We start from the raw sequence: 26,054 nt of genomic DNA on the forward strand, positions 1-26,054 counted from the left end.
ATAAAGAGAACGCAGATTTAGGCTAATGTCATTGGGTAATAATGTTTTGTTTTCATTTTATTTCTTTCTACTGTTATTTGCTATTCATGGTAACTGATAGTGTTAGTTTTCCATTTTCAGAAATGTTGTGGATTTAAATAAGAAGTGAATTGGTTTAAAGGAAATTAGTATGTAAATAGCTCTTTAGGTAGATGTGGGGAAAGAATTTAAATATGGGCTCACAAATGACTGAAGACGGGGAAACAATCTGATTCAAGAAGCCTCCTGGACTGTAAGATTCTCAAAGCCATCAGAATTGTAGTTGTGGTACTTTCTGCAACACACACACACACACACACACACACATACATGCACACAGAATCTAATGAGAACGTTGCACTGGCAGGGAGCTAGATAAATTATAGCTGACTACCTGACGTACTGAAAAGGTCAACTCAATGGTCTCTAACATTTTAAACTTTTCTTTGGAAGAATCTTAGAAAATTGCTGTCAGAAGTAGATGATAACTCTAAAGATGGTCAATCTTATAACCGTATTACATTATCCTATTTTTTTTACCCCAAATATTCTTATCTAGTATGATCACCTACATAACTCCTCAGTCTTGCTTCAATTTTTAAAAATCAAGTCTTGCCTTTAAGATTAATATTTATCTCCTTGAGGAAAAACTTTGATGCAGGCTCTGAAGGACGTAAGAGCTACACTGTGAACCGAAAGCCATTAGGCCCAGAACAGAAGAGAAAGCAGTGTTCTTGAGGTGGTCTTTACTGTCTCAGTCCTTGGACTTGAAACACTTGGAAAGCCCCATTTGTAAACACAAAAGCCAATGACACTCAGTAACACCTTGGCTACCTGTAACGCCCAAGAATGGCTCTTCTTTTCTCAGATGTCCATATTTTCTATTTTCTAGATGGCTGGGCATAGACCCAAACTGCACTTTTACATAACCATGTTGGATGAAAATCCTTCTAGAACAACTTTCCCAAGGTCACACAGTAAGTATATCATAATGCCTGGATTGAAACCCAGATGTGTTGACAATCTCTGCCGTACACAGACGTGCTACCCCCACCACTCCAGTGAGTCTAATTTTTATAATTTATACTACCCTTTCCTCACTGTCAGGCTCAACTGTCATTTCTCATTTGACTATGAAAGACTTCTTTTTTTTCTTGCTTCTTTTATGTTTCTCAGCTGTGTCCTACACAAGGATATTACCAGGTGGTTGAACTCTGGATTGGACTGGTCTAATCTATTGAGAGTGGGCTCTGAGTAGGGAGTGAAAGATCCAATAATCATAATCATAGTAATTTCATGTGACCAAACTCCAAACCCAACCTGTAGAATGACAGAGAACGTTGGGGATGAAAGGCCTTGGTCTTGAAGGTGGATGAACTTTAGCTCTACATCCCTGAATTTAACTACACAACTATGTTGTATGTGTCCTTGAGCAGACTAGAAACTAAAATGAGAAAAAAGTCTTTTGAAATAGAAATGACCTGTATTTGACATCAGCAGTGACTAGTTTAATTGAATAGAAGAGAGATTCATAGAACGCTAGCACTAAAACGAAAGCACCATAGAGATGATGACAATGCCATCGTGTTCATCAAGAGATGAGGACAGTGAGCCTTAAAAAAGTGACGGGCTCACAGATTTATGAGTTAACATGTAATTGCCATCAGTTAAAATGTGGCATATTAAACACACATCAGGCATAAGCAAGAAAATTCAGCCTTCAAGGCAAACAGCCATGTTAGTTTTATCTGTTATGGAAGCGATGGAGTTGATGGGTGAGGAACATGCCAACACACTGTCCAAACATATGTCTGAGTTCTTGCCTCTCTCACACTCCATAAAAGGCTTCTGGGTCCAGAGTAGATGGGCTAAGTGGTAGAGCAGATGTCCACGAATGAAAAAAGGGCATCTCATGCCCACAAGCTGTATACAATTCCGTCCAGAGCAGAATAGCAATGTACTGGAAGGACAAGTGTCTTCTCCAGATGTTTGAAAGGGAATGGAGACTTTCCTTTGTAGCAGCAGTGGAGGGGCTGGTGTCACAGCTTCAAAGGGGCCAGATGTGGCTTTGGTGCGTCTTTTTTGGTCTGTATATTTCCTGGATGTTTGTCCATAACAAATGTGGTCTCTCTGAGATGGTAAGCTCCTAGAGAAGAGCGACCATGTGCTTCACCAGCTTTGTTTGGTGACTATCACTGAGCGACTTTCAGTCATAAAGTTGGGAACAGGGCACAGTTTCAGAGGGTTGAGTTTCTCAAGATTGGTGATTTGCTGAGTGATGACCAGAGGCTAACTTACATAGAGTGGTGGAATGAGTCGCCCAGACACCAATGTCCTCACCAATCCTCTTCCAAGAAAAGCGCATGCCCAAGTGTCACCTGAGATTGTCCCAGTGTGGGGGCAGAAAAACACCCTAAGCATTCAGTCTAATTAACGTTTGGTATTGATGAGACCCATTCTGAGGATGGGGATGGCAAAGGGTTATGAGCGAATACTAAGGATTCTCCTTCCTTGAAGTAGGGCTCTCATTAAAAAGGGTTTTTCCTTCTAGGTAAACTAAATTTTCTCCACTATAACTTTAGCTCTGTAAGTGTGTTTCTGAGGAAGACCAAACAATAGCTTTTTCTGGGGACCTTTCAGACAGTTACAGCCCCCCATGGAAGCAGTGAGTCTGGTATAGTTTTCCATGGAGAAAGGAGTTGGATCATATATCCTCCAATGGTTCCATTCAACCCAAGGAGCTTAGGACTCAGCAACCTTTAAACAGATTGAGAGAGATTGTGGGCTCTTGCCTTTGCCATGACCCTGGAATGCCCTAAGATTTTGGGCAGGGAGCCGCCATCTCTCTGGGCCTTGCTTTCTCCATCTGTAGCCCACTTGGGTCAGGAAGTGTTTTGATAAGCTCGACTCAGTCTGTTGTTTGTTTAGAAAATATATCCACACCCAAGGGAAACTGCTTCTTTAAACAAAATAATGGCAGATCAACTTGTTACATATGATGGTGGCAGTCTTCTTTCAAGACACAGACAGAGCCTGGAGGAAACCCTTCTGCTTACAAAACCTTCTTTAACCGCTCGTGGCCTGACCTTTGCTTACTCTGAATTCTGAGTTTGTACCACATAGAGAGAACGCAGTCACATGTAGTCTATTTTATCTCCCAAACTAAAAAACTAAGCTCTGAGAAGATAAGGGCTGCTTCTTATATATAATTCTTTATTTAATTGAATATAAATCTTACATATAAGTTAAAGAAAACAGAGAGGCTGGTGGTATGGACTGGACATTTGTGTTCCCTCCAGAATTCATACGTCAAGCTCTAACTCCTAAAGTTAGGAGTTGGGGCCTTTGGTAGGTAATGGGGTTTAGAAGAGCTCAGGAGGATGGGACCCCCCATGATGAGATTAGTGTCTTTAAAGGAGAGGAAGAGATGCCAGAGCTCGCTTTCTCCAAGCACACACAAAGAGGCCACATGAGCACACAGTGAGACGGCGGCCCTTAACAAGAACCAAATCTGCTGGCACCTTGATCTTGGACTTCATAGCTTCCAGAATTATGAAAAGTAAATGTCTGCTGCTTAAGCCACCTCATCTGTGTTATTTTGTTATAGCAGCCCAAGCTGATGCAGACAGCTGGTTAGGCTCAGACTGCAGTTTTTGTGGATGTGGCTCTTTGGTATGCAATTCTCATCTTTGAATATATGAGCCATATGAGCCAAGATATGGAGGCAGTGGTATTCCCTGCAAGCCCTCCTGCAGTGTGGATCATATTATTCCTGATTATTGTAGCTCAGAGTCTGGCCTTCTGGCCCTTAAAGAATATTCTGTTAGCCACTTATTATTCTTAAATCCCTTTGCTGCTTAAACTAGCCAGGGTGAATTCCGATGTCTGCAGCTAAGAACCGTGGCCAATAGCATGAACAAATACAATTGGAAAGAAAGAAATTATACAAATGTCTTTATTGCAGAACTTCTCAGAACCATTAATATAATGTGAATAATAAATCTCCAAGAGGGATATAGAGTGTGTAGCAGTATCTTCACCTACTCCTATGGGCACTGTCTGATGATTGCATCTGAGAAGAATTAGCCTTGCAAGGGGTTTGCAAACAACCCTGGGCCTGGTATACATTGTCCATCCTACCCTCCTAAACAGAAGTGGCCCAGCCTATAAGAGTTACCTCCAATCATCTGTGTTCTTCCCTGGCTCGCTAATGCCAGGCTGGCTGAAAATATCCCCTGAAACAGACTCTTTTTAACACCAAAAAGCAATATAAATGAAAGGCAGAGGGGGTTACATTTTCCTTTGACCTGAGGGTAGATTTTCACTTGTTGTATCCTCTTTTCTTTTAGGTTCAATGCCTGTGAGTCAGTGTTCATTTTCATGACTATCTCAATGCGAAACTTAATTGAAAGAAGTTCTTCTATAAAATTTGTAAAACTACATGGGAGGGAAGGAAGAGAGAATCCACATGAAAATCCATTCTGTTTTATCAACTAGGCATCCTTCCCCTCCTGAGATCATATATTCCACAATTTCTTAGAGATTTTTCTAAATGATTACATTATGTTTCGAGCTTTCATATTCATCTGTCTACCACACTGAAAGATTCCTTTACTTATTCACTGAGAGAACAGACAGCACATAAAATTTTATGGATGGATAGTAAGAGACTACTATGAACAATCATGCATGACAAATTGAACAACCTAGAAGAAATGGATAAATTCCTAAAAACACACAATCTTCTAAGACTGAATCAGGAAGAAATAAAAATCTGAACAGACCAATTACTAGTAATGAAATTGAATCAATGATCATAACTCTTTCAACAAACGAAAGTCCCAGACCAGACAGCTTCACAGGTGAATCCTAACAAACATTTAAATAAGAGTTAATACCTATCCTTCTCAAACTATTCTAAAAAATTATAGAGGGAGTAATACTTCCAAATTCATTTTATTAGGCCAGCATTACCTTGATACCAAAACCAGACAAAGATACTATAAAAAAAGAAAATTATAGGCCAATATCTTTGATGAATACAGATGCAAAAATCCTCAATAAATATTAGCAAATTGAATTCAACATTACACATTAAAAGGATCATAGGCCATGATCAAGTGGGATTTATTCCAGGGATGTAAGTATGGTTCAACACTCACAAATCAATCAACATGATATACCACATTAATAAAACATTGTATAAAAATCATAGGATCATCTCAATAGATGCAGGAAAAGCATTTGACAAAATTTGACACCCATTTATGATAAAAAAAAAAAAAAGGCTCTCAACAAAGTGGGTATGGAGGGAAAATACCTCAACATAATAAAGGCCATATATGACAAACCTGTAGCTAACATCATAGTCAACTAAGAATAGCTGAAAGCTTTTCCTCTAGGATCACAAACAAGACAAGAATGCCCACTTTTATTCAACATAGTATTGGAAGTCCTAGCCACAGAAATCAGACAAGAAAAAGAAATAAAATGCATCCAAATTAGAAAGGAAAAAGTAAAACTGTTACTATTTGCAGATGACATGATACTATAAATAGAAAGCCCTAAAGACATCACAAAAAAACTATTAGAACTAATAAATGAATTCAGTAAAGTCGCAAGATATAAAATTAATATACAAAAATCTGTTGTGTTTCTATATGCTAATAATGAAATATCAGAAAGAGAAATTAAGAAAACAATCCCAGGGCTGGCCCAGTGGTGTAGTGATTAAGTTCCGGTTCTCCACTTCTGCAGCCCAGGTTTCACAGGTTCAGATCCAGGGCATGGACTTCCACACCATTCATCAAGCCATGCTGTGGCAATGTCCCACATACAAAACAGAGGAGGACTGGCATGCATGCTAGCTCAGCAACAATCTTCCTCAAGCAAAAAGAGGAAGATTGGCAACAGATGTTAACTCAGGGCCAATCTTCCTCACCAAAAAAGAAGGGCGGGGAGGAAGAGGAAGGAAGGAAGGAAAGAGGGAAAGAAGGAAAGGAGGGAAGGAAGGAAGGAAGGAAGGAAGGAAGGAAGGAAGAAAGGAAGAAAAAGAAAGAAAACAATCTCATTTACAATTACATCAAAAAGAATAAAATATCTAGGAATAATTTAACCAAAGCGGTGAAAGACCTGTATTCTGAAAGCTATAAGACATTGATGAAAGAAATTGAAGATGACACAAATGAAAGGTATACCATGCTCATGGATTGGAAGAATTAATATTGTTAAAATGTCCATAACTCTCCAAAGCAATCTACAGATTCAAGCCAATCCTTATTAAAATACCAATGGTATTTCTCACAGAAATAGAATACATAATCCTAAAATTTGTGTGGAACTACAAAAGACTTTGAATAGCCAAAGCAATCTTGTGAAAGAAGAACAAAGCTGAAAATAATAATGTTCCTGATTTCAAACTGTAGTACAAAGCTATAGTAATCAAAACAGTATGGTACTGGCACAAAAATATTCACATAGATCAATGGAACAGAATAGAGAGTGCAGAAATAAACTCACACTTATATGGTCAATTAATCTATGACAAAGGAAAGAATATATAACAAGGAAAAGACAGTCTCTTCAATAAATGGTGCTGGGAAAACTTGACAGTTAAGTGAGGAAATTAAAAATAGAACTACCATACAATCCAGGATTCCACTTCTGTATATTTATCTGAAGAAAATGAAAACAGTAATTTGAAAAGATATGCACCCCTATGTTCACTGCAGCATTATTTACAATAGCCAAGATACGGAAGCAACCTAAGTGCCCACTGATAGATGAATGGATAAAGAAGTTGTGGCATATACATACAATGGAATACTACTCAGTCATAAAAGTGAATAAAGTCTTGCCATTTGTGACAACATGAATGGACCTACAGGGTCTTATTCTAAGTGAAATAAGTCAGACAGAGAAAGACAAATACCTTATGATTTCACTTATGTGTGGAATCTAAAAAAACAAAATAAACAAACAAAACAAGACAGAAACAGACTCATAGAGAACAAACTGGTGGTTGCCAGAGGGGAGTGAGTGGGGAGGCAGGCAAAACAAGTGAAGGGGACTAAGACGTACAAACTTCCAGTTGTAAAATAAATAAATCATAGGGATGTAATGTACAGCATGGGGTATATAGTCAATAACATTGTATTAATTGTGTATGGTGACAGATGGTAACTAGACTTATTGTGGTGATCATTTCATAATGTATGTAAATGTTGAACCTCTATATTGTACACCTGAAACTAATATAATATCGTATGTCAACTATACTTACAACAATGCTATGCACCTTGAGGTCAGAGATACATGATTCTTTGCTCTGCCACTTACTTGCTATGTGTAATTAAGCAAGTAAGCCTGAAACAGCCCAAACCAGATTGGCAAACAAGGCTTGTGGGAGGAGCCCTGCATCATGGGAAAGTTACTGGCAAGTGGACAGAGGAGTAAATAGCCAAGCTATCTTAGAAGAGGAGAAGCCATAAAAATCCTGCTGAAAGTCTGGCACTGCTGGGCTAGGCCCTGACAGCAAGGAGGAGAATGAGAAGTGTTCATTACATACGGGACTCCGATCTCGAAGATGTTGTTCTGGATCAATTGCTTTCCCAACATGATGATGCTGAGCTGAATGCAGAGCTCCATGAGGCAGCCCCCTGGAGCACACTGCAGGGAGGAGAAGATAAAGGAATAAGCAGTTAGATCAAGTGGAGCTCAGAGAAGCAAGGATGTGAACTAAACCATGCTGCAGTGGGGATAAGGATGGGACTGGGGGAGCAGGCGCACCTACAAACCACTAGCCATGCATGAAACACCAGTGGCTGTACTTGCCTCTTCCATGCGGTAACCATCAAACACATAAACATAGCTTCCAGGTCTGCCCACAAACCTGAAATCGAGAAGTGGGGGAAGAGTTAGGGAAAGACAAAGTCAGGACTGCTTGAGGGTATGTATATCTTCTGAGTGGAATAGCCATCGCCCAATGTCCTCTAGGAAAGTACTGCCAGGGCGGGTGCTAAATCACCCAGGGACAGGAATTCATACCCTGTCATCAGCTAACAATCACCTATAACATCTAGGGCTCACCTCTTAACCAAGTCAAATTCCAAGGGATAGGGGCTGAGGATGGGGCTACTGTGGGGCTGGAAAGGTCACAAATGTCTGTGTGTGCGTGCATGTGTGTGAGTGTGTGCGTGATAACTTCTGAGCCTAAAGACCATGAAGTTTGGATTATCTCTAAGTATACTGTCTGTGTACCTTTTTCCCTTAACTGGTGTCAAGAATTGAGTCCTGATTGCAACGCCTCGGTGAGGGCATCTGATTTCCCAGGAAATGAAGGATAAAATGGTCTAAAGTTGCAATTGGAGATTCCTGGGGTCAGAAAAGAAAAAATCTAGACTTCTTACTGAAAATACTCAAAGGAATGGAAGAAGCCTACCTCGTTCCTCTTCTAAGACCTAAGTGTCTATTTTATTGGGGGATAAGAAGACTGGGCAGGAGGGGGAAGGAGAAAGGTAAGAGACAGGTAATCAGATGAATCCTACTGAATTCAAATGTCATCCCTTGTCCACCTGTTGAAATACTACTCATCTATTTGAGGCTCAGCTTAAATCCTTGCTTCTCTGCAAAGTCTTCTTGTCTTTGTTCATAACTAAGTGTCCCCCTAACACTTTTTCCACGCGTCTTATTACAACAGTTACTGCAGACTGCAGTGTGCTGTTGATAAGACTTTCAACATATGACAAGTTTATCTAAGGGTCAGGGCTCTATTTTTTTTTTTTTTTTTTTGGCCTGGAATATCACACCTATGCAGTTTGCTACTGATGTTAAATCCTGGAAAACAACAAAGAAGTATATAATCATTAATACGGACAGTTTCTCTGCTACTATAATTTCATGAGCGTCAAGGGCAGAGGTCCTAGGAAGGGGACTATGTTTTGGGTCACAAACACATTGATGAGAAATTATCAAATGTAGATGACGACAGTTCTTGCTATCAGTGCCTGGTTGATGAGCTTTTAGTTCTGGCGAAGCTTTCCTAACATAGTTGATGCCTATGGGGAAATCTCCTTATAGGTAGCCAACTGACCTGACCATGAAAAATATTTATCAGAAGGGATTTTACTTCCAGACCTATTGTACAATAAAGAATTTGAATGGCCCTTGTCCCTGGTTCCTGGAGGAGCCTCTAAATCGTTAGAGTTTCCCAAGAGGAGTGTCTTTGTTATTCATGGTTGGTCCCTGGAACTATACCTAAGTTTATGCTAATGAGATCATTCAAGATGGGGGACGCCATGCCAGAAAAACCAACCATGTGATTAGAGAGTTGGGGCTTTGAGTTAAGCAAAAGCAGCCTGACCTCAAGGGAGGGGCGGAGGACTGGAGATGGAGTTCAATCACATGACCAATGATTCAATCAATCATGCCTACATAACGGAACCCAATAAAAACTCCAGACACTGAAGCTTGGATGAGCTTCCTGCTTGGTGGTATACATTGATCATTGATGAGCCAGGAAGCTGACACACCCTGAGGACATGGAAGCCTCTTTTTAAGACCCTACCAGACCTTGCCCTATGTGCCTCTCCTATTTGCTGGTTTGGATTTGTATCCCTTTGCTATAGCAAAACTATAATTTTTTTTTGAGGAAGATTAGTCCTGAGCTAACACCTACAGCCAATCCTCCTCTTTTTGCTAAGGAAGACTGGCCCTGAGCTAACATCTATGCCCATCTTCCTCTACTTTATATGTGTGACACTTGCTACAGCATGGCTTGACAAGCAGTGCGTAGGTTTGCACCTGGGATCCGAACTGGTGAACCCCGGGCCACCAAAGTGGAACATGCGAACTTAACCACTGGGCCGGCCCCAAAACTGTAATTTTAAGCATAGCACATTCCTGAGTTCTGTAAGTTGTTCTAGTGAATTATCAAACCTAAAGGGTTACTGGTTGTAGCCAGTTGGTCAGAATCATTAGTGGCCTGGGAACCCCAGAGCTTGCAGCCAATGTCTGAAGTGAGGGCAGCCTTATGGAAGACTGTGCCCTTAATCGGTGAAGCCTGCACTAACTCTAGGCAGTTAGCATCAGAATTGCATTGCAAGACCTAAGAGTCACTGGCTATACGTGAAATTCCCTCTCCCCTCATCCTCAAAGTTGGGAGACACAAATTATTCTAAGACTAGCCCTGCAGAGCCCAAAACCAAATCCCTTTAAAGGCTCCATGTTTATCAGAATCTGAAGCCACTAATCCAAAACGATTTAGTGCTAATGCCACTGCTTCATGAACAGCCAGGTGGGGATGGGAGTGGGGAATGGGGCTGCGGATGTGAATTAACAATGGGGACAGGCTGACTGTAATGGAGGACTCAGTATTAGTGACCAATTGCTCTTCCATGTATGACACTAATATACTCACCTCCCCTTGAAAAAGGCCACGTAGAAGATGGGCGAGTAGGCATTGACAAACTTTAGCAAGAAAGCTTTGAGTATCAGACGCTCTTCAAAAGTCTGTTCTGTTTTTGGAACCTCTGAAAGAGAAGAGCAAAGTTGATAACACTGAAAGACAAATTTCTTACTTCTCCAGAGTTTTGACCCCGTGACATGAGCCATTGTCTCTCAGCTTACTCCTTCAGAGTAGAAACCAAGAGATCCATCTTCCTGGCACATTACAATTGAACTCATCTAGAAGGTCCCAAATGGCTTACCAGGCTACAGAAGGCCAACGGTACATATGATCATCACCTTTCTCCTTTCACTTCCTTTCTCTTATCCACTCAAGCCATGGTTTCACACTGTGCCCCTCAAAGAGGAGTCTGAGCAAGCAGAACTTCCTCCCACCCCGGCTGCTTCATCAAGGGGAATTCACTTTTACTGTATAATTGCCAGTTCTATAAGATTTTACTTGAAAAAAGGTCCCTGATTGAAAAGGCTTGTTCACCACTGAACTAGAGTCAAGAAGCAGTAAAGACTTGTCTTGGGCACCATGGCATTGTTCCTCATTCTCTTCTCCTTCATTTTTAGCTGGCAAGTACTCATCTGCATGTGCTCTGGATAGTTCATTGACTCAAATGATGAAGGATCATCAGATGAGTGAAATAAATGCAGCCTGAGCCTAATGTCTCAAACTGGGGCTCATAGAGCTGGTGTGTTCCATCAGGTCCAAGCAGAGGAGTCAGTCAATGCTCTCTAAAAGGACTCTGAGAAACAATGAGCAGAAACTTCAGCAGTGCCTTCAGAAGATTCGAGATCCAGGGCATGCTCCAGTGGACAGATGTGCAGAGTGCTTAGTGGTGTCTCCATGGACCATAACAAATAGCTTGGCAAAGATAAGACATTACTGGGCCACACTCTTCAGTGGTAGAAGGAAAATACTGATCTTGCATCACGTGCACTGATAAATATAGCTTGAAAGCGTGCTGAGCACAGGGCCAAAGAGCTGGGCTCATACCAGCCAGGGAGTTGTGTGTCCAGATGAGACCAGTGTGTAGACCCGCCTGACTTGTGTGCCCACCTGAATCACAGACAGTTTTGTAGGAATTATTAGAAAAGTGGCCATAAGGCCCTGTGGTCTCCTCTTGAATGCCCTTCCTTGACCCATCTCTTCATACACAAATCCTTCACATCCTTTAACATCCAGATCAAATGTTACCCATAATCTCCTTCCTGAAGCCTCCCCAGATGCCTTCAGCTGGTAATCTCTCTGTGTTTTCTTCTACAGTATTTTATATTTCTGTACATTAATTACCTATATCCATGCCCTTTAAAAATCACAATAGAGATCTCATCAAGATGGCAGCATAAGCAGCCTCTAAACTCATCTCCTCCCAAGAACACAACCAGGTTACAACTATTTTTGGAAAAATTACCCTGGATAGAAAACTGAAAACTGGATAAACAGAACCCCCACAACAAGGGACAGTCCTGACTAAGGTGGAAGAGGCAGAAATTCCTGCTGGAGAGAAAAAAGTCACCTTCAGGAGCAGCAGAGTTTCTCAGCGGGCCAAGCAGGAGCCACCCTAAGGCACGAAGCCCTCCCTGGAGGACTGAGGTCTGGAGCAGGGGCCAATATGGCTATAAGCATCCTTCAGACTCAGCACAACTGAGACGAAGGTCTTACTATCTGGCTTCATTGGCTATTAACTGCAGCAGGGATACCCCTAGAAAAGCTATTGGATGAAAGACAAAAAGACCCAGGTCTTAAAGGGCTCACACACAAACTCACCATCTCAGCAACCTAAAATCACTGGAGAGAAGGCTGACAGTCCTTTGGTGAAAAGACACTCACCTGGTGGGCTCTGGGTGCATCTCAGTGAGAGGAGAGATTGGGAGGTGGCCATTGTTGTGACCTGGTCCAGGCGTGCTGACACAAACCCCGGCAGACACCATTGAAATTCTCCCCCTGGCCTTTTAGCCCAGGGGGTCTACTAGAGCACAGATTTAATCCAGTTCAGCCAGGGCAAGCAGCCAGCCCTAGGGACCAGTGCTACCCAACAGCAAGCCCTCAGGCTACTTGTTGGCCTGCATTGACTGGGTATCTTGATCCTCTACAGGCAGGCAAGTGTGTCCGCCTCTGTGGCCTGTGTGAGGACCAGGTGAACTGTGGGGGACATTGGTGGAGAGGTGGGGGCTTCTGCAAAGGGGTGTCAGGGTATGCTCCAGGGGGTTTGGAAGTGTGCACAGACCAGGACTGTGTTGACAGTGTGTGTGGTCCTGTGAGGAGTGAGGCTTATCAGTGGCAGAACAGCTGTGCTTCACAAATAGCCATAAAAAGGATGAGCCCCACCTTCCAAAACCTGAAACAATTGAGTGCTCCCATGCCTAGGGCCAGCCCCACTCGGCTGCACTCCTAAGAGAACTGACAATAGCCTTGTAGGCTTGAGACCTATAGCAACTGTAAGCCCCTGAGCCTAGCAACAAGCTACACTGGGTACCTACCCAATTAGAAGGAAAACTGCAACAGAAGTGTGCTGTTAGACCTTGTAGCCAATGGTGCTGAGGCTCCCCAAACTGGATTTACAAACAGCTGGCCAGGGAAGGAAAGACTAGACTCCCTGGGTATCCACATTAAGAGCAACCCTGCCACAGCAGAAGGACACAAGCAGCCCACAAAGGGGTCACTTCTGGATCATTTAGACTGGTGATGAGAGGGAAGCACACTGCTGGGCCTCAAAAGGCATCTCTTACATAAGGCCACTTCCCCAAGATCAGGAGACATAGCCGACTCACCTAATACATAGATATAAGCACAGAGAAAGAGGCATAATGAAGAGACAAAGGAATACATTCCAACCAAGGGAACAGGACAAAACCTCAGAAAAAGGACTAAATGAAACAGAAATAAGCAACCTATCCAACAAAGAGTTCAAACAGAAACTCATTAGGATGCTCACAGATATTGGGAGAAGACTGGATGAACACAGGGAGCTCATCAACAAAGAACTGGAAAATATAAAAAAGAACCAATCAGAAATGAAGAATACAATACTGGAAATGAAAAATTCACTAGAAGAACTCAATAGCAGAGTAGAAGATACAGAAGAATGGATCAGCGAGCTAGATGAAAGACTGGAGGAAATCACCCAAGCTGAACAGAAAAAAGAAAAAAGAATTAGACAGAATGAGAACAGTCTAAGGGAACTCTGGGACAATATAAAGCGCACTAATATTCGTATTATAGGTATCCCAGAAGGAGAAGAGAGAGATAAAGGGGCAGAAAATTTATTTGAAGAAATAATAGATGAAAATTTTCCTAACCTAAGGAAGGAAACAAACATCCAAGTACAGGAAGCACAGAGAGCTCCAAACAAGATAAGCCCAAAGAGGCCCACACCAAGACACATGAATTAAAATGTCCAAAATTAAAGATAAAGAGAGAATCCTGAAAATGGCAAGAGAAAGGCAACAAGTGACATACAAAGGAAAGCCTATAAGGCTATCAGCAAATTTCTCAGCTGAAACCCTACAGGCAGGAAGAGAATGGCATGACATATTTAAAGTGCTAAAAAGAAAAAACTTACAGCCAAGAATACTCTATCCCTCAAGGTTGTCATTGGGAATGGAAAGAGAAATAAAGAGCTTCAAAGACAAGCAAAAATTAAAGGAGTTTATCATCAAGAAACCAGTTCTACAAGAAATGCTGAAGGGATTTATTTAAGCAGGAAAGCAATGACCACAAATAGGGATAAAAAAGTTATCAAGAAAATCTCCCAAAAAACCAGGCAATAAAATCACTGATATATGTAAAAATATAGTAAAGGTAACAGATCAACCACCTGTGAAGATAATATGAAGGTTAAAAGACAAAAGTAGTAAAATTACCTATTTCAATGATAAGAGGGTAATGGATAGACACACAAAACAAGAGATTAGATATGATTTCAAAAACATAAAATGTGGGAGGAGGGGAGTGAAAAAGTAAAGCTTTTAGAAAGAGGTCAAGCTAAAGAGTCTATCAACTCAATATAGACTGTTATATACATAGAATATTATATAGGATCCTCACGGTAATCACAAATCAGAAACCTATAATAAATAAGTAAGATAAAAGAAATAAAACATTACTAAAGAAAGTCATGAAACCACAAGGAAGAGAGCAAGAGAAAAAGAAAGGAACAGAGAAGAACTACTAAAACATCCAGGAAAAAAAAAGTAACAAAATGGCAATAAATACACATTTATCAATAGCTACTTTAAATGTCAGTGGACTAAATGCTCCAATCAAAAGGGATAGGGTGGCAAATTAGAGAAAGAAACAGGACCCATATATATGCTGCATACAAGAGACACACTTCAGACCTAAAGACACTCACAAACTGAAAGTGAAAGGATGGAAAAAGATATTCCATGCAAATGGCAAAGAAAAGAAAGCAGGGGTAGCAATACTTATATCAGACAAAATAGACTTTAAAACAAAAACTGTAACAAGAGACAAAGATGGGCACTGCATAATGATAAAGGGAACAATCCAATAAGAGGATATTACACTTGCAAATATCTATGCACCCAACATAGGAGCACCTAAATATATAAAGCAATTACTAACAGACATAAAAGGAGAAATAGACAGTAACACAATAATAGTAGGAGACTTTAACACTCCACTTACACCAATGGATAGATCATCCAAACAGAAGATCAATAAGGAAACACTGGCCTTAAATGACACATTTGACCAGATGGACTTAGTGGATATATATAGAACATTCCATCCAAAAAAACCCAGAATACACATTCTTTTCAAATGCACATGGAACAGTCTCCAGGATTGACCACATATTAGGCCACAAAACAAATCTCAATAAATTTAAGAAAATCAAAATAATACCATGCATCTTTTCTGACCACAAAGGTATGAAACTAGAAATAAACTACAGGAAGAAAATCAGAAAAGCCAAAAAAATGTGGAGATTAAACAAAGTGCTACTGAACAATGATTGGGTCAATGAAGAAATCAAGGGAGAAATAAAAAAATTCCTAGAGACAAATGAAAATGAAAACGTGACATGCCAAAATCTATGGGATACACCACAAGCTGTTCTATGGGGGAAGTTTATAGCAATTCAGGCCAACCTCAACAAAGACGAAAAATCCCCAATAAACAATCTAACAGCACATCTAAAGGTACTGGAAAAAGAAGAACAAACAAAGCCCAAAATCAGGAGAAGAAAGGAAATAAAAAAATCAGAGCAGAAATAAATGAAATAGAGACTAAAAAACAATAGAAAAAATTAATGAAACCAAGAGCTGGTTCTTTGAAAAGATAAAGAAAATTGACAAACCCTTAGCTAGACTCACCAAGAAAAAAAGAGAGAAGGCTCAAATAAACAAAATCAGAAATGAAAGAGGAGAAATTACAATGTAAACCGCAGAAATACAAAAGATAATAAGAGATACTATGAAAAGCTATATACCAGCAAATTGGATAATCTAGAAGAAACAGCTAAATTCTTAGAAACATACAACCTTCCAAAACTGGACCACGAAGAAGTAGAGAATTTGAATAGACCAATGACCAGTAAGGAGATCAAAACAGTAGTCAAAAACCTCCCAAAAAATAAAAGTCCAGGACCAGATAGCTTTCCTGGTGAATTCTATCAAACATTCAAAGAAGACTTAATACCTATCCTTCTCAAACTCTTCCAAAATATTGAAGAGGAGGAGAGGTTTCCTTACTCATTCTATGAAGCCAACATTATCCTGATACCAAAAACCAGACAAGGACAACACAAAAAAAGAAAATTACAGGCCAATATCACTGATGAACATCGATGCAAAAATCCTCAACAAAACACCAGAAAATTGAATACAACAATACATTAAAAAGATCATACATCAGGGGCTGGCCCCGTGGCTGAGTGGTTAAGTTCGTGCGCTCCGCTGCAGGCAGCCCAGTGTTTCGTTGGTTCAAATCCTGGGCGCGGACATGGCATTGCTCATCAAACCACGCTGAGGCAGCGTCCCACATGACACAACTAGAAGGACCCACAACGAAGAATATACAACTATGTACTGGGGGGCTTTGGGGAGAAAAAGGAAAAAATAAAATCTTAAAAAAAAAATCATACATCATGATCAAGTGGGTTTCATTCCAGGGATGTAAGGATAGTTCAACATCCACAAACCTATCAACATGATACATCACATTAACAAAATGAAGAATAAAAATCACATGATCATCTCAATAGATGCAGAGAAAGCATTTGACAAGATACAACATCCATTTATGATAAAAACTCTAAATAAAATGGGTATAGAAGGAAAATATCTCAACATAATAAAGGCCATATATGACAAACCCACAGCAAATATCATTCTCAACGGAGAAAAACTGAAAACCATCCCTCTAAGAACAGGAACCAGATAAAGATGCCCACTTTCACCACTCTTATTTAACACAGTATTGGAAGTCTGAGCCAGAACAATCAGGCTATCCCTCTAAGAACAGGAACCAGACAAGGATGGCCACTGTCACCACTCTTATTTAACATAGTAGTGGAAGTCCTAGCCAGAGCAATCAGGCAAGAAAAAGAAATAAAAGGAATCCATATTGGAAAAGAAGAAGTGAAACTGTCACTCTTTGCAGATGACATGATTTTATATATTGAAAACCGTAAAGAATCCACTAAAAAACTTTTAGAAATAATAAATGAATACAGTCAAGTTGCAGGATACAAAATCAACATACAAAATCACTTGTGTTTCTAAACACTAACAACAAAGTAGCAGAAAGAGAAATTAAGAATGCAATCCCATCTACAGTTGCAACAAAAAGAATAACATACTTAGGAATAAACTTAACCAAAGAGGTGAAAGATCTGTACACTGAAAACTATAAAACATTATTGAAAAAAATCAAAGAAGACACAAAGAAATGGAAAGATATTCTGTGCTCCTGGATTGGAAGAATTAACATAGTTAAAGTGTCCATACTTCCTAAAGCAAAAACAAATCTTCAACCCATAAAATTGTGAAGCGGGGGGCCGGCACCGTGGCCAAGAGGTGAAGTTCATGTGCTCCACTTTGGCGGCCAAGGGTTTCGCAGGTTCAAATCCTGGGTGTGGACATGGCACCGCTCATCAGGCCATGCTGAGGCGGCGTCCCACATACCACAACCAGAGGCACTCACAACCAGAATATACAACTATGTACTGCGGGGCTTTGGGGAGAAAAAGAAGAAGAAGAAAAAGAAGATTGGCAAGATATATTAGCTCAGGGGTCAGTCTTTAAAAAAGAAAATTGTGAAGAAGGAAAAAGAAATTTGTTTTAGTTTTGCTGTCACACCTTAAACAAGTTTGTATAGGGAAAAAACATAGCATATATAGGGTTTGGTACTGTCCACAGTTTCAGGCACCCACTGGAAGTTTTGGAATGTATGGCCCCTGGATAAGGGGAAATACTGTATTATGTCTCACTTTCACTGATAAAGGGAACTAAGGCCCAGAGATGTTAGAGGCTTGCTCAAGATCACACAGTCAGTAAGTGACAGAGGTAAGATCTGAACCCAGATCTGTGGGTCTCCAAAAACAGTTTCCACTACACCACACTGTGAAATCAGGATCTTTGATGGATTAATGTTTACACCGCACATCCTCTTTCACCTCCCCACCCTCCACCCCCCGCCTAACATGATGCACCTAAGAAAGATCTGTCACTGTTCTATTCATTGAGCACCAGCTGTGTGCCAGGTGCCATGACTGGATGAATGAAGAATTCACCACTTCCTTCAAGGAGCTGCGTTTAGCAAGTCTCTGTGAAAGTCTTTTTCAAACATCCAAGTCTCTTCCAGATTTACTCTGAGCAGCAAGGTGTCATCTCCCTCTCATGGCCGAAGAAGCTCCCGGGGAGAAGAATGCTGCATTTCTATGGTCTGCTTCCCCACCCAGCACGGTGAGCTCCTCACTCATTTGCTTGAGTATTAGGAGATGATGCCCAACAGCATCAGCGGTGGCCCAAGCAGGAGCAGAGGCCTACTAAGGCCACTGCAAGAGGAAGACGTGAGCCCCTGGTGCCCCGTGGCCCTGGGAGGGGACATGAGAATGGGAACACTTAGAGACCCTATAGGGCTACTATCACAATGGTGATCCTGGCCTTGATTTCTCCCTGAGGCTGGAAGGACCTGGGGAAATGAGAGGTACTCACTTGTCCTGGTCCCCATGAGCCCTGAGAAACATGGCAACACTCCTACAGAGTCAGCAACACTGAATACTGGCTCACTCTCCATGCGCCCCTTCATCCTGAAACCCACATTAGGGCACATATGTAGGTAAACAGCCCTGGAGGCCATGGCAGGCCATGCTGAACAGACAGAGCACCCCGTCACCCTATTTGTGGCTCAGCAGTGTGTTGAGGGGAGGGATTATTTGCTTGCTTTGTTTTGCTACAGAGATGGTTGTAAGGTGCAGATTTTAACATCAGACATATTTGAGCTCAAATGCAGAAAGTAATTAGAGGAGAGAAGTTATATAAAAATGAAAATGACACTGCCTCATAGGGTTGCCCTGAAGACACAATGGTAGTGCTTATAAAGCACTCAGCCTAGAGCGTGGCACATGGTGGCCCTCAGCAAACAATAGCTCCTCCTGTCCCGAACATCATCATCCTCACCATCATCCAGGTCCAGCAGCCTTGCTTTCAACAACACAGTTGGGTCGTCCATGCCCAGATGTCTGTTCCCATGTCTAGCCCCCTGAGGCTCTGGGCATCATTTCCATGTCGATTACTGATCACTTTCTACCTATCAATGGAGGGCATGGCTGGTGGGTGACACTGCTAGCACAGAGCTGGGAAAGTTTAATCAACAGGGCCCCTGTCCCCACCCCCACAGAACCACAGCCCAAGCTTCCTGAGGTCCTCCAGGCAACTCTGTCAAATCATTGCCTGCTAAGGAATCTGGAGACAACCTCATAATTCTATAGGAGACAAAGCTGGAAAAGTCTACCACGGTATTTCTCAGTTGGTAGACAGCCCTGTGGTTTTCTCCTTCCTGCCACGCCTGGGTGGACACACACACAGCCCATGAGCCCATGCACAGTCCTGGGCAATCCCACACTGCCTCGCCCAATAAGCACTGGATAAGGATTTGTACTTACTATTTACAGGTAACACTGCCCCTTGTTAGTTCTTCCTTTGTCTACATATGTTAGCAACACCCCTCAGAACTTCACCTTTAAGGCCTTTCCCATCCCCTCTACAAATCCTGCCCCTACAAAGAGGGCAGCGCCTCCCTGTTGATTTGTGCTTATCAGGTCCTCCCTGAGCTCAAGATCCACATCCCTTCTTCAGTCTGATTCTTATTCCTCCCGACTAAAGGAAACAGTTCCGCGGCCCAGGTGGAGATGCCTGCCATTGATTTCTAAGGTCACTTTCAGTTTTAAGATCTCATAACTCCGAACCCCCACGTGGCTGCTAACCCTATTACCTCCCTGACCTGCATCCCACCCTGGCCCCACCACGTGCAGTTTGGATGGCTTTTTATACAGTGAGCAAGGTCAGAGAGAGACATCTTCTGGGAGGACCACAGCTGTTGTCAGATATACTCTACTATGCGCACTTATCGAAGGAATGAATGACGTGAAAAAAACACTGTTTGAAATACTGACAAAATATTTCTCATCTACTAAAAATTCCCTGTCACCTTCCAAGGAGGGCAAATCCTAAGGAGGAAACTTTGCCTGTTGAGCAGAATAATGGGTATGAAGATACTAGAGGGGAGCTCCCAAAGCAGAGTTAAATTTCCCTTCTTAAGACAAGAGATGCGGGTGTTCGAGTCAGATGCAGGACCCAGAAAAGGCTAGAGCCAGTGCGATGGGAGGGGAAGGGCAGAGAGGGAGACGAGGTGGCTGCCGCCAAAGAAGAAGAAACATAAGTAACCGGGTGGGAGGCCCGAGATGCCCCGTAGAAATTTTCATTAACTTCTGCTGTGTAATTTGTGGTGTGACTCCCTCATTTGCCTCTCCACAGAATCTTCAGTGAAGAGTCGTTCAAACCCGCTTTCCTTACGAGTGCGCAGGGAATCCTGGATTTGTTCTTGGGAAGGCATGTGCTGAAGGACCGAGTCCTGCTTCAAGATGGGCACAGGGGCATGGACAGAGACTGCCCATGGTGTCCTGTCGTATCTGGGTTACAAAGGACAGAGACTGAGGAGAGAGAGAGAGAGAGAAGGAGGAGGGAGGGGGAAGAGGAGGGGAAGAAAGGAAGGAAAGAAAGGAGGGAGGGAGGGAAATTTTTCAATAGGAATTTGAGCTCTGCTCAGTATGCCTGAGGCAGCCGATTCAATCGTAACTTAACTGCATCTTGCCTCTCACTTTTAAATATTTTGGGGATAAGGAAATTAAAACTGATGTCATCTGAAAAATAAGTAATCAGGTCTGAGGACCTGAAAATTTGGAAAACTTAGCTTGTAAATGTGGCTGGAAGGGGATTAAGGATAAGGCACGGAGAGGCACGTGTCTTTGATTTTCTTTTATAATCTCCTTTGAACTCTTTGTACCCAGATCCCCCAATCCCTACAGGAACTTCCTCCAAGTTCTCTGGAAAGAGAATCCAGTCCCTTCAGAGCTCTTTGCTCCAACTGGAAGTGAGTGGCTCCCTTCCTCCATACTGATAAATCATGGGCCAGATTATTATTTATTAGTCTTATTCCTAAAAACAGCCTGTGCCAATGCTTTTAGGGCCATGAGCCACCATAAATAATGGGTATTTCCAATAAACAATCCAAATCCACTTGATAGGCCACTAAATCATCTAGGGGGTCCCACCTCAGAGAAGCTCCGTGGCAATGTTCTGGGCTTTGCTGAGCTTTCTGGGGAAGGAGGGCCTCAAGAACACCTCACGGGCTGTGAGAGAACGGGGGGCAGTGGGGGCAGCGGTGGGGAAGGGCAGAATGTCAAAGCCCTGGAGATCCAGTTGGACTTTTGGATCCCTTTTAACAGCCGGCACAAGGAGCCTCACCTGCCTACGACAGAGACTATGTGACTGAGAAATGGAAGAAGTTTTCGCAGCATCCACTTGGTGTGTGACGATGCCTATAGGATGGGTGGGGCAATTTGCACTTCAGGCCACCTGGTAAGATCCCCTCACAAGACATAGACCTCTCAAGCGGTCTGGATCTGAGCCCCATGGGAAAATGGCCTAGCCTGTGCTCCATGAAACTCCAAACAAAGTGCCTTTGGTATCAATCGCTACAGGGATATAAAGGAGGAGAGTCAACATGGAGAGAGAGTGAGAACGTAGAAGCAGCCATCACTCACATGCTCCTAAGATCCCACCTCCCCCAGAAAGCCACCCCAGGGCCATTAGAGGCCATCTGAGGTTTCACCTGCTCCCAACCCACTGGAACAGATTTCCAACAGAGGGCAGCCTCCAGGACCAGGGAGGACAACCAGATAGGATTCCTGTGCAGAGCCATTCCCCACCCCCTTTTCCGTTAAGTGTTAAACCTCTGGTGCATTGTGTCATGAAAAAATATGTGTACAAATGACCCAGCTGTAAACTGCCTTGGAAAATAATTAGTATGAAAGCCCAAGTTGGTCCCAGGCGGCAGCTCAGAGCTCAAAGTCCCCAGAGCTCCATCCTAATCATATGGAAACAGCATGGCCAGCAAGAGGATGCCAGCAGCAGAATCTGAATTTTGGAAAAGCAGCTCCTCCTAACTGATGTCCCCGACAATCCAGCCAGCAGATACATAATGATGGTGACAAGACAAAATGAGAAGATGTCCAAGTATATATTTCAACCTGTACCAGTCTTGGCCCCGCTCTGGGCAGAGGGATGGAGGGCCTGAACCTGTGTGGCCAAATCAGAAAGCAAAGGTGCATGCTCCTCTCCCTGCCTCTCCCCCAGGGCAGATCAAGCTTTTGCAAACAGCAGTGTTTTCTGACAGCCCAACCATCTGGCATTCCTTCCACTTGTGTATGTGCGTGTGTGTGCGCGCGCGGGGCCCAGGGGTGGGGGGTGCGGTGTGGTCACAGCCTCCTGTGCGATATTGTGGCCTTGTTTGCACCATGAGGAGGGAATCACCCTAGGAGAAGCCAGCCAGCTGGGTAATTAGGCAGCCAGTGCATTGCCTAGGGGAGCTGAGAACCCAGAACTGGAGATTAAGGATGGGTGTTCCTGAGATACTCCTGTAGCCCTAGAGAGTTTCTTAGCACAAGGGACCCCTCCCACAGAGTCAGGAAGGTGACTCTTTCTCCCAGACAAGGGACATGAGACCTACTGTGCTGTCTAGCAGCCTAGCCCAAGGTGACAGCACCCTAAGGCATCTCATTTTAAGGGAAAAGGAAGCTACGTAGGAAGGGAGCCACGGAAGAGAGAGAGAGGAGCTAGCAGCGGTGCGAGTAGCGTTCTGTTACGGGTCAGTCATGAGAACTCCATGCCCCGTGCCCACTGTGTGCCAGGCACTGGCATCGAATGGGATTCCTCATTTGATTCTTACAACTGCCCTGGGGATTTTCTACCCAAGGCAATGACAAGAGCAGGGAGAGAGCAAGTAGGCACTCCCAGCTTCAACTGCAGACACAAGACCAGTGAGTCATCTTGCAAATGCGCACGTGGGTCTGGAAACCAAGCCCCCACTGAGTAGGAATGGAGTAATTCCAACCTCTGTCCATCCCCTCATGTCTTCCCAGGGGAAGACCACTCAAAGAGAATGTTTTTACCTTTTCCATCATTATCTTTTTTGACTCAACAATTATCTATCAAGTACTATTATGTGCCAAGCTTTGGGCACTGGAAATACAGTGGTGGGCCAAACCAGTAAGCTCCCTGCCACGTGCAGTTTACAGTCTAGAAGAGAGAGGTAGACAAATAGGACCATTTCAGAGAGCACTGAGTACTGAAGGAACATGCAAGGACGTGAGAAGGAGAAGGAAAAGGTGACAGGAAGACTGCGTTAGTCAGAATGGTCAGGAAAGGCTCTGAGGAGGTCACCTCTCAGCTGTGACCTGAAGAATAAGGAAGAACCAGCATGAAGGAGATGGGGAGGGTTCTAGGAGGTGGCAACAGCAAGGGAAAGGCCTGGGGACAGAAGAGACCTAAGGATGTACAAGGAAGAGATAGGGCCAAGTGACTGGAGCATTCGGAGCAAGGAGGAAGTGTCAGGCAGTGGAGCTGGAGGGAGGGCAGGGGCTCGTGAACAGGGCTCTGCGGGCCACGGGACTGACTCCAGATTCACTGGAAGCACAATGAGAAGTCACCTTAAGGCTTTGCATAGGGGAGAGGTATAGTGACAGTAAATTTTAAAAAGATCACAGAAAATGAACTGTGTATGTGTGGTGAGGGTTGCAGGGGTGGGCAGAAGTGGAAGCAGAGAGAAAAAAACCAAGTGTAGAATTGTCCAGGCAAAAGATGACCAATATTAGGATGGAACCTGGGAAAAGTGATCCGATCTGGGATATGTTGGAAGGTGGAGTAGACAATATTTAACAGACTGGATTCTAGGGGTGAAAAAGAGAGAGAGAGCTCCAGGATGACGCTTGGATTTTGATGAGCGCATTTGAGTGGCTGGCAGTGCCATCGCCTGAGATGGGAAGAATGATGCAAAATAAGAACAGAAGAATGATGAACAGTAACAGGCTTAGAGGAAAAATTAAGAGCTCAAAGTTAGACACACTGAGTCCTTGGACCTCTGTGCTTTGGTCCCCCCTCCCCCACTGAGTCATGCCACAGGGCTGGTGGAGCATTGTATAAATTGAGAACTATCCTTCAAAGCACCTGGCCAGCTTTAAGGACTCAGAACCTCGAGCAAGTCTGGGCCTTGATGTGGAGGTTGGACTGGGTGATTTCCCAAGTCCCTCCTGCTTCTGCTCTTCTATGTTCTACGATACAATTCACAAGGCCATTATAGAAGAATACAGGAAGACTAGGCTGGAACTCATAAGCCCTTTCTGTCCCAGTGTCCCCAGGTAAGTGACTTACCTTTCTGAGCCTTGTCATTCTAATTACTAAAATGGCACCTTCCTTAAACATTTATTGTGAAGACCAAGTGAAAGAAAGTATGGGATGCACCGAGCATAGTATAAGGTCTCAAACATTTGCTTTCGTTATTATAGTTTAGCAAGGCACTCTATTAGACATTTCATCTGAACAGCTGTTTCTTCTTCTTTAGTGAGACAAATGGCACAAGGTACCTAAAAATCTCTGACAGAGCCCTCTGAGAAGGTCAGGGTGGGCACTTCGGCATCACTTGGGGTGCTGAGGGCCCCTGGCGTCACTGGGAACCACCTCCCTCAGAGAGAGGTGAAATGGGGTATCATCAGATGTATTGTCTTTTGAAAGTTTAAGAAGACAAGCTGTGGCTGGCACGGTGGTGCAGCGGTTAAGTTCGCACATTCCGCTTCTCTGTTGCCCAAGGTTCGCTGGTTTGGATCCCGGGTGGGGACATGGCATTGCTTGGCACGCCATGCTGTGGTAGGCGTCCCACATATAAAGTAGAGGAAGATGGGCACGGATGTTAGCTCAGGGCCAGGCTTCCTCAGCAAAAAAGAGGAGGACTGGCAGTAGTTAGCTCAGGGCTAATCTTCCTCAAAAAAAAAAAAAAAAAAAGAAGACAAGCTGTATGCAATTAGAGTGGATTTCCAAGGAGAGAAAGGAGTCCTTGGTTCTGGGTCTCTGTGGAGGATGATATGCTGGAAGTGAGGGTGTTTATGTGTCCTGAGAGCTGCAGTCCCTAGACTGAGCTTACTCTGAAGGACAGGACCAGGACCATCCTCCCTTGAAGAGCCTGGTGGCCTCTCCGGGACCTGCGGTATGCAGGGACTATCTCAGCAGCCTCCTCTGTCTGATGGGACAGGGCCAGCACCCAATAGCAATGTCGTGTAGCAATGAGATCTGAAGGAGTGAGGGCTGGTCATACTTCAGGCATTTCCTTGTTTAAGTGTGGATGTTGGCCTGACCTCCTCTATTAGTCAGGGTGCCAGCAGGAAATAGAATTCACCTCAGACGGTTCAAAGGAAACAATTCTAATGAAGGCACTACTTATAGCAATGACGGGACAAGGAGAAGAAATGGTGTTACTGGAGCCCAAGAAGGACCATGAGGGAGGCCACATCCTGTAGAAGCTGTAATTGAGAAAGGATGGAGTTTTGCCAGAGGTGAAGGAGAATCAGGAAAGAAATAGCCCCAATCCCTTCTCCTGTCCCCTAAGCTCCTTCCATTGCTTCCTACGGGCTGAACCCAACCAGAAGTCAGAGTCGGGGAGCTCAGGTGGCACGATCTGCTGGGGTTCGGGGGCAGAGAACCTGGTGAAGAAGAGATCTGGAGAGAGAACGTGGCAAACAGAGAACGAGCACCGCAACTCCTTTCCTTTGTCCTGGTTTGCGTCCCTGGGTTCTCAGAAAACTCAAAGAAAGGGAGAGGAACATATTGGACTTCTTGCTAATAGGAGAGAGAAGCGCTTTCATGACTAACTGGGAAAATGAAAGAGAGTTGTTCATAGTTACAGCTCAAATTTGGAAAGGAATTCTTGCCAGTTATATTCAACTATTATAAGTAGCACTGTTACTAATATTAGCTTCATATAACTGGAATGAATTGTTCCA

The 26,054-nt window shown here is 43.1% G+C and overlaps 1 protein-coding gene across 4 annotated transcripts in view; it reads right to left on the minus strand.

The window, feature by feature from the left end:
- The window catches only part of ANO2 (anoctamin 2), a 326,349-nt gene that overhangs the window by 40,542 nt on the left and 259,753 nt on the right, over positions 1-26,054 (minus strand). For all 4 annotated transcript variants that reach the window (XM_070269789.1, XM_070269790.1, XM_023643013.2 and 1 more), the window contains 3 exons: positions 10,436-10,547; positions 7,852-7,909; positions 7,586-7,686 (listed from right to left, as the gene is read on the minus strand). In XM_070269789.1, coding sequence (XP_070125890.1) covers positions 7,586-7,686; positions 7,852-7,909; positions 10,436-10,547 — 271 coding nt within the window. The remainder of the gene's footprint in view (positions 1-7,585; positions 7,687-7,851; positions 7,910-10,435; positions 10,548-26,054) is intronic.

This window comes from Equus caballus, chromosome 6, assembly GCF_041296265.1.
Source record: "Equus caballus isolate H_3958 breed thoroughbred chromosome 6, TB-T2T, whole genome shotgun sequence".
Taxonomy (NCBI): Eukaryota; Metazoa; Chordata; class Mammalia; order Perissodactyla; family Equidae; genus Equus; species Equus caballus.